This window comes from Juglans regia, chromosome 6 (assembly GCF_001411555.2).
Source record: "Juglans regia cultivar Chandler chromosome 6, Walnut 2.0, whole genome shotgun sequence".
In the NCBI taxonomy this organism is placed as follows: domain Eukaryota; kingdom Viridiplantae; phylum Streptophyta; class Magnoliopsida; order Fagales; family Juglandaceae; genus Juglans; species Juglans regia.
This window is the reverse complement of record NC_049906.1, coordinates 1,631,137-1,640,470: the sequence shown is the minus strand read 5'-3', so window position 1 is coordinate 1,640,470 and position 9,334 is coordinate 1,631,137. Positions and strand designations below refer to the sequence as shown.

Below are 9,334 nucleotides of genomic sequence, written 5' to 3'. Positions count from 1 at the left end.
TAATCAAAGAATACGGACACTATTCACAATTCAAAAAAAAAACCGTATGGCAATTTTCCATGGCCTGCATGGTCAAGGCTGGCGGCATTGGCTACAGTGCCAATGGAGCCAAATTAAAAACCGGAGTTTCTTGGCGCCAGATACGTGTAGTATTCCGTTTTTACTGTAACATAAACAGTATAAAATATTGGTGGGTCCCATTTATTTTACAACTTTTCATAAAAATATATCTAAAATCATCTTAACATCCAAACATATTTTAAACTCACTTTAAGTGGACCCCACTAAACTCATTCAACAATTTCAACTCATTACTATTCATAAAAAACTCAACTCATCTCAACTCCTCTTAACATCCAAACGCAACCTAAAAACACTAGACTAACGGCGAGTCGTTCTTCAAACTTCTCTACGGCGTCGTTTGACAACTTTTCCTTCCCCCTCGCTCTCTCTGCGCCGGCGAATTGGGAATTCCATAAACCCTTGCTTATGCAATTCAGCTTTACGGGCACGTAAGTTTCTCATCTCCATTACATTTTATGATCTTAAAATCATCGAAATTCCAATCGTTTAGCTATTCTTCTTTCAGTCTTAATTACATTGCATAACTTTTTCCTTTTGTTTTTGTTTTTGATTTTAGAGAGTATGTTATAAAACCTATCTAATAGCATAAAACTGGCTAATTTTTGCTGGTGATGACTCTACACTTATCCAATTATTTTCAGTATTTGATTTTACTGGAGAATGATCATTCATCATCTAGAGAAGATACGAGAACTGCATCTGTTTCGATTTTGAAATTTAAAGTATGAAGAACTTGAATGTTAATCATGTGTTTCTTGATTTTGACGTGTCAGATATTTAGTAGGTATCGGTGGTGCTTGTAAGGCAGTAAGGGGTTGTAGTTCTGCATTTTCTTAACCAGCCGACATGATGCTCTTTGTCTAAGGTTTGGAATCTCAATGGTATGCTCCTCCTTTTTGCTATATGCTTGAAACTTTTTTAGTTTTCCGCACGTTCTTTTTCTTATTTTTTTATAATGTAGCTGAAACATGTTGTGTGCGATTTTGTTACACTTTCTAAGTTTAACTTGTGAATATAAGGTTTCATACATCTTAATTTATCCATTTATTTTATAAAGTACAATGTATGCACTTCTTATTGATATTGTGTGGCTATCATTGAACTTAATGTCAGTCTGTCTTTGTTCATTCTCTCAGTTCCACTTCACTAAATAATTTTTTTTAGTTTCTAGCTCCAAGGAGAGGCCTTTTTCCCCTTATTTGTTCCTATTTTCAGAACTTACGTAAGTAACATGGACTATGTTTGCTTGAAGGACCAACACACTGAAGATCTGCCAGAATATATTGAAATCAATCAAAATGATTTCTCATATCGAAAGTAAGATTTCATTTTTTGTTTTTCGTTTCCTTTCTTCTTAAGATTTTCTTTGCTGAATATGTCCTGTTGACCAATTATTTACTTACTTCTTATTTCCTTCCAAGTCAGGCATAGTTATCTATTTGAGAAAGAGCATTGCTATTCATAAGCCCATACACCACACACCAAAATTTTTTTTAAAGTTTTTTTTGGTTTTATTATTCTTAAAATAATTGAATTATTCTACTCATAATCTATATACCATATATTTTGTAAGAGAATAAAATTAAAGAAATCATAAAAAGGTTGGTGTGTGGTGTATGAGGCTTAGGAATAGAATTTTTCTTTGAGAAATCATATAAATACATATTTGTATGAGACTGAGAGGGAGGGGAAATGACATATATCCATGGATGATTCAAAAGGAAGTACTAGAGATTTATTAGGGCATCATTTATTTATTTTTAATATTTTCTATGTACTAGGCTGCAATCCTTTTGAAGGTCTGTGAGAGGACGACAACAAAACTAAAAACTAGTGTTCAGCACTCTTGATGATTGGAGGTCTGCTGAAAATAGCTCCTAACTCTCTAGGGTTGCGTCCCTCTGCGCATTCAAAAAAATTGCATTACTTATATATGTTTTTAAAAAAAAGCTTACACCCCTTTAAAACTCTTAAGAAAATTTGTTACTTGTCCCAAAAATTAGCTAATAACTTAGAGCTTTTGAGAGAAGTTGGGTATAAACATGGTTCGAACTTGATGTTTTAGGGGCTAGGTGAGATTTTAGCATAATTATTTTGATTTACTTGATGTCTACCTACAACTGGTTCTTTCCTGGTGAACTGGGTGCTTTTGGATGATTTACATTTTAATTTTGCATTTTGAGATGTAATCTCTGTTCCCTCCTAAAAGGATTTTTTGGAGCATTCATAATAAGATGTTTGTGGACCATTCATGGTTGTTTGAGGGGTCAGTCTTGGCTTAAAATGGTTCTAGGATGCCATGGCATCTTTTTGGAATTGTTGCGATATACTTCACAGTTACCCCTTCTTACTAGGGAATCATCATGGAAGTTTTGGGATGCTCTATGGAGTATTGAGATATACATAAAGGCTTTGTTAACTGTGAGGACATATTGTGGGGTTCTCCTGTAACTTATAACTAGTAAAAGAAGTGAACATATTGTCACTTTAGCATGTCTTACTCTGTGGTCAAGTGATTAATAGATGCTGAGTTGGTTTAGATGATATCATCTATTTTCTACCTGCAGCTAGTGTTTTCTTGAGAAAATGGATTCTTTTATAAATATATTTATATATATCTTGATATGAGATTTCTAAATTGAGTTCCTTTTGCAAAGGAAAATATATCCAGGGGAGCACTAAATGTAGCACGTTGAAAATTAAGCTTCAATCCTTTGTGAACCACACACTCAATCAAAGTGTATGGCAAATGAGTCCTAGTTAATTTCTGGATTGGTCTTAGTAATATAATCAATGGTTGAGTCTCTTTACATGTATGTATTTGCACATGAATGGATGTGTCTGCTAACAGCTCGTTCATTGTTAGGAAGAAAATCTCACCTCAATTCTCATATCTAGCTAAGCTTATCTTTCCTAAGCTTATCTTCAACCGTTAATAATAATAATACAAATAACAGCAATTGTAATTATGAAGAAACATACGTTTACCGGTTAAGAATAGGAGTTTCAGAAGGTATTCTTGTGTTATCAGCAGCTACCCATCTTCTTAAACAACTATACTGCAGAATTCTGTGAATTTGTACAAATACTTGAAAAAGAGAAAGTGGAGGAGGATCATGAGTGGTGAATGTTAGTTTTTAATATGTTTATTAATGTTATAAATTTATTTACAAAAAATTAATGTTATTAATTCAATGATACTTACAAAAAAATTATTATTAATTCAATGATAATCTAAAGACTCCTCACTTGTCTAGGTAATAATTATAGGATGCTGAGTTTTTTTTTTTCTAGGCACAAGAAGCAAAAGGAGGAGGATATTGCTATCTGTGAATGCAAATATAATGCTAATTATCTTGATAGTGCATGTGGGGAGAGGTGCTGGAATGTGCTAACCAGCACAGAATGCACTCCTGGTTACTGCCCTTGTGGTGTCTTCTGCAGGAATCAGGTAATTATGGGATGCCTTTCATGTCTATGTACACTGTACACTCCATTTTTTCTTATATCCACTTTTCTAAACGTTCATTTGTCTTTGGGATTTGGTCATGCTATTACTTCCCTTTTCTAAATTTGAATTGATTTGACGTTTCACCGTCCAGATGTTATTTTACTTGCCATTTGTTATCCTCTAGATTTTTTTATTTACTTCCAATGATTCTACTATTTTCAAAACAAGTTTATTTCTGACAAGAAAGAAAAAAACAGAAAAAGTTGTTTTATGTATATACATATATGGTATGCATAAATACACAGCCAATGAGCTCTAGTTCGCGTGGCATATTCTTCATCTCTAAGTAAATGGTGGAGGTTGTAGTTGTGGGTTCAAACGCACTGTGTACATGTATTTATTACAAGTCAATTAAAGACACATGGACGTACTTATGAAAACCAGCAAGGGTCATTACCTAATGCCAGTCTTATATATGAAGGGTCTTGGAAAGGGTGACTTTGATACAGTTCCTTCCTGCAGTGTTTTCCAAGATGAAGTTGTATTTGTCTAGACTCAAACCCGAACACTTGTGCTTGGCAGCGGAAACTTTTACCATTGGATTGAATATAGCCCCGAGCCATCCCATTTACAAGCCCCTCTTCAGACTTGAACCTTGACCACTCCATGGGAGCCAAGAAGAGTTGAAAGAGAGAGAGAGAGATGGCTGTTGGAAAAAGAGGACCCCCAAAAAATTATGAATTCTTCTCCTAGCTTTATTCTTACATTAGTTAAAATGTATAACTATGACATAATTTCCCTTAGTGTTAAAATTAGCGCAATATACTAACAATGTACCATTTAACTTATCAAAACAGAAATGTGTTTGTTAACTTTTTTTTTTTGTTCCCACATGCTTTATGTTCTTAATAATTTAATTGTGGTAATGTCTTCTTTTTATTGCAAACTTTAGGAGAATAACACGCTCAAAGTAAGTATTCTTTGAGTTTCCTTTTTAATTATGATGATTCTGATATTTGATCCTTTTTATGTCTTTTATTTTCATGTTACAGAGATTTCAGAAATGTGAATATGCTCAAACAAGGTTGTTTAAAACTCAAGGCCGAGGGTGGGGTCTTCTAGCTGATGAGGATATAAAGGTAGTAGTTTGCTAACCTCATGCAAGCTTTTGCAATCACATAATAGGCATTCATCAGTTGCCTGATATCTGCCATTCTAACATTCATTTCATATTAGTCTACCTATATTATTCGCAAAGATGTGACCTTTTTTTCCTGCTTAGTATATCTTGTTAAAAAACATTTTGTTCATCTGGCACTTTTTTTTACCTCATTTATGACTGAACTTACAAATATTAAAAAGCATTATCTGCATTGTTAACTCGTTAGCAGGGGATTGATAGAGTAGATTTGTGATTATAATTTTTCGTTAACTTTTCTTTTTAATCCAATTCAGGCTGGACAGTTTATCATTGAATACTGTGGAGAAGTAATATCATGGAAAGAAGCCAAGCAAAGATCCCAAGCTTATGAAATTCAGGGTAGAGCATAAATTTATCTTATACAAGCCTATATTACTTCTATCTGTAATCCCATTTTACCATCATGTGGATTGATGCAGGTCTCAAGGATGCATTTATCATTTCTCTAAATGCTTCTGAATCTATTGATGCTACTAGAAAGGGAAGCCTTGCTAGGTTTATTAATCATTCATGGTTAGCCACTTGAGACCAAGTTTTTTTCTTATGAGACAAGTTCATAAAATATGTAAATAGAAAAATATGGCTTGTTATGCTTGGATTTCATATTGACTAAGTTCTTTCTTCATGTTTATAGCCAACCGAATTGTGAGACAAGGAAATGGACCGTGTTGGGGGAAGTAAGGGTTGGAATATTTGCAAAAGAAGATATATCCAAAGGAACGGAATTAGGATATGACTACAATTTTGAATGGTATGGTGGTGCCAAGGTTCGCTGCCTCTGTGGTGCAGCAAGCTGTTGTGGATTTCTTGGGGCAAAATCTCGTGGTTTTCTGGTAAATTTGGATGAAGTAACTGAAGTGCTGAATTGAGATTTTAAAGATACCTTAATTGGTAGAAAAGTGAAGGCGCACATTCACTTTAGGTCATATATTTGGAGATTGGTTAAGTTGGAAATTGGCCAATTTCATTCTGTTGTATCAAACAGAATGAAGCAACTTAGTAGAAATTAAAAAAACGAAAATAAAAAAGAAAGAGTATAGAAATGAGGAACAGTTGGAAGAAGTGCTGAGTAAACTACTAATACAAGCATAGGAAATATCATAGTACCCACGAATAAAGGTTTCTTAATGCCAGAAAGGACAATAGTAACTAAAGGTCGCATCATTGCTGTTTCCCAATGATCTCATGTTGTTTGAACTGTTTTGGCATTTTCCAATTGTCGTTCTTCTGATGGCTTACTGTTTTCTTTACTTATTTAGGCGGGAACCAGTTTTCTTTTGTTGCCATTTTTCATGATAATTAATATATTTATATCTACGCTTTGTGTGACTTCTTCAACAGGAGGATACTTATGTTTGGGAAGATGACGATGAGAGGCAAGGAACTTTTCATATTTTATGATGCATATTTTTTTTGTTCATTCCCAAGTACTGGGTGCTGTGAATAATGAATTATTTACAAGTGATGACAGTTGAAATTATCCATATATAGCAAGTCAATTCCTTTTTACAGTCTGGATTGTAGTCATTGGGCGTCTTGTTGTGTGTGTCGGTGTGAACGTGTTTCTTTGTTTCTCCTTATTTAGTTTTTGTACTTGGCTTAACTGCTATTTTAGTTCCTAAAACGTGACCCTTTTTCAATTGGGCCCTTAGTTGAACTTGGTGCTAGCAGGTCCTCCTATCTGTTTCTTAATATGACTTAAAGCTGAAATGGCATATGTCAGATCACCTCCATTTTTATGCTTATCAATATATTCTTCTTATAGTAAAAAATAAATACAAAAAACCTAGCAAAACCCCCAATTTATTAAAAAATATCTTTCTCCAGCTCAACTTCTCACCTCTATCACCCAAGGTCATGACAACCCACAACTGTCATCACTATAGGATCCTGTGAAGAGATGATGTTGAAAGAAAGGAACAGGCCATCAGTTCAATGAATGACTTGGTCAGAGTTGAACCAAAAATTCGATAACTTCATTGAAAATCTGAAACTCATAGACCAAGAATTCAGCTAAAACTTATAGCAATGGCATCATTAACTATTTCTGGTTATTATCCTGTATAGATGTCAGCCCTGTGTCCTGATCGCTTGTGTTGGATTCTTTCATTTGTTTGTTGCCTTCTTCATTTTTAAAGGTTGATTTGATGGGCAGTAAAGGTGGTTTGACCATAGTGACTATATCTTCCCAACTTCAAGAATTCAGTAAACTGATATACTGTTTCCTTTTGTTTCTTGTGTGTTGAATCTATGTGATTTCTATTTTCTTTCTGTTTTTATGTGTTACCACATTTATTTTGGTTACAGGTATTCAGTTGAGAAAATCCCGCTTTACGATTCTGCAGAGGATGAACCTTCCTCTAAGCTCCTGAAAAGCATGAACTCGTCAAATTCTGAACATAATGTTGATGGGGAAAATAAATATTCCCTGACAAGGGCTGTTAGTGGAGGATCTCAGAACCAATTTGAATACGCTGCTCTTGTTGTCCAGCCACCTGATTTGGTTCCCATGCTAGATGTTGTGAAAGAAATAAAAGCTGAAGCGAGTGAGGGGATTAAATTGTATTCACAAGATACTCAACAGGCCTTTTCACAAAAAAATGCAATGATATCTCGTATTCGAAGTAATAGTGCATGCCGGAATTATCACATAGGTCCGGGGTCCTTGTCAAACAAAAGGTCAAAACAGTATTTTAATGGAAGGCCGAAACAACTTGCACAAAAGCAAGTTGATGCAAAAGCTGCTGCCCTACTTTTTGCATCAAAGGAAGCACAAGAGGAAATCCTAAGAAATGAGGTAAGAACTGATTTTCATGTTTTTACACTGGTTTATGCAAAAGCTGATCTGTGAATCATTTTGGCTTTAGGTTCTTTACTTCAGAATCATGGAGAAAGTGATAAGGCTTTGGGTTGTTTGCGACAGTAATTTGGTGTTGATGTGTTTGGTACCGTGGAAATGTAGATTCAGCAATTGAATTGATAGATTCGCCACTAGCATATGAAGCTCTGCATATTGTAAAAAAAATAAAAATGTAGCATGAAACTAAATGACTTATTTTGGCAATGCGATTCAACTTCTGGATGCTTCATCTAAATGCAGTTTTCTTCTGCTTTAATTGCATGTCATATATGGAAATTGGTGAGGTAGAATGATCTTTATTATTATTTTCCGTTTGATGTGTTACCTAGAGGACTAAATAGCATATTCTCACAGTGATGATAGATGGATGCTTTATCCCCACTGCACCAAAACATTTTGTTCTCAATTCTTTTCATGAGAAGGTTATTTTTCTATTCTCACATAGATAAGGTTCCATGCAGGCAATAAAGAACGATGCCAACTCCGAGCTTGATTCCTTATACAATGAAATACGACCTGCCATTGAAGAACATGAGAGGGACAACCAAGACAATGTAGCTACCAGTGTAGCAGAGAAGTGGATAGCCGCTTGTTGCTTAGAATTGAAGGCAGAATTTGACCTTCATTCCTCGATTGTTAGAAACATTGTCTGCACACGCCGAAGGCCAATTACCCAAGCAAAACCTTCGGAAGGAGACAGCGAAAATGGAATCATGCCTTTAACAAATTAATGTCTGTCAATTGAATGGTACGTCACTATCCTGCCATTATGATTCTCATAGCGACTTAATTTCCATGAAAACAAGATGAGTATTGATTACTCTTCAAGTACAGATCTTTTTGTTTTTGTTATTGTTCATGATCTGAGCTTGTTCAAAAGTCTTTAGGAAAAGGTACAGATCACTTAGCTAGGGCAATATTGCATCTATTTCTTCTTGTTTTGGTTGTATAATTCTAAGTAGGCCCCTATTTCATAAATCACAATGGTTTAGAACTTATTGGCTGGACAACTTTCCATAGCATGCAAGCTCTCTGATGATCATCTGAACATCAGAAAGTGACATGCCAACTAACAGGCTACTGGGGCCTCTTATATTAATTGTCATTTTCTTGCATGCATGTGATCTTTTAGGAGAGATTTGAAGGAAGAACAGTAAAGTCACATGTCCAATATTCTAAAGTTTTATCAAAGTTAGTCTTGATAAAAGATAATAGGCCTGCCTGTTCACATGGTTTTTTAAATTTGATGGTACTTGAATATTTGTTCCAAGTATGTTTCTTTTGTATGTAATTTTCAAAACCCAACTAATCTCCGGATCTCCTTATCTTAAATATGCAATGTACATGTCTAATATCGATCGATCGGATGTATACTATAAGAAAACTGCTTATTTGTAATTAGTTATTTCCAACGAAAATGATTATTTTTGGCCAAAATAAGTCCATTTTTGTCACAAATAATTGTTATCGTCGTAAATAATCTATCAAAAATACTTATTTTTCTTACACACATTGACCTTGTATGATCACCGTTGCTAAATGTTTTAGGGACAATATAATATCATATATATAGTGTGTGTATATATATATTAAATATAGGCATTTATTTAGGGATAAGTCCCTACAAATTAAAGTGAAGAAGTCGTTGCGAACAAAGTGAAAATCTTCTATTGGTCTTCAAATCTACGTATTTTAGATATGATTATTTGAAAGATATATATATATATATATTATATGA

At 34.3% G+C, this 9,334-nt stretch overlaps 1 protein-coding gene across 2 annotated transcripts; it reads left to right on the top strand.

The window, feature by feature from the left end:
* Positions 1–399: 399 nt before the first annotated feature.
* Positions 400–8,814, top strand: LOC109011395 (histone-lysine N-methyltransferase ASHH1). Of its 2 annotated transcripts, none has more exons than XM_018992578.2 (11): positions 400–512; positions 858–965; positions 1,337–1,401; positions 3,379–3,535; positions 4,588–4,674; positions 4,991–5,075; positions 5,156–5,249; positions 5,371–5,569; positions 6,078–6,112; positions 7,044–7,533; positions 8,058–8,814. In XM_018992578.2, the coding sequence occupies exons 2-11, from the start codon at positions 963–965 to the stop codon at positions 8,325–8,327; spliced, it is 1,485 nt and encodes a 494-aa protein (XP_018848123.1). In that variant the 5' UTR covers positions 400–512; positions 858–962; the 3' UTR covers positions 8,328–8,814. The 2 variants fall into 2 exon arrangements, with proteins under 2 accessions (XP_018848123.1, XP_018848121.1); XM_018992576.2 differs by having other exon boundaries at positions 1,300–1,401.
* Positions 8,815–9,334: the final 520 nt, after the last annotated feature.

What these genes read in the sequence shown, in the direction of transcription:
- LOC109011395 (XM_018992576.2), top strand. Translation starts at nt 1,316, where the DNA reads ATGGACTATGTTTGCTTGAAGGACCAACACACTGAAGATCTGCCAGAA. An exon ending in CAAAATCTCGTGGTTTTCTG is followed by an intron (nt 5,570 to 6,077) that starts GTAAATTTGGAT and finishes CTTCTTCAACAG; the next exon opens with GAGGATACTTATGTTTGGGA. An exon ending in TGGGAAGATGACGATGAGAG is followed by an intron (nt 6,113 to 7,043) that starts GCAAGGAACTTT and finishes TTTTGGTTACAG; the next exon opens with GTATTCAGTTGAGAAAATCC.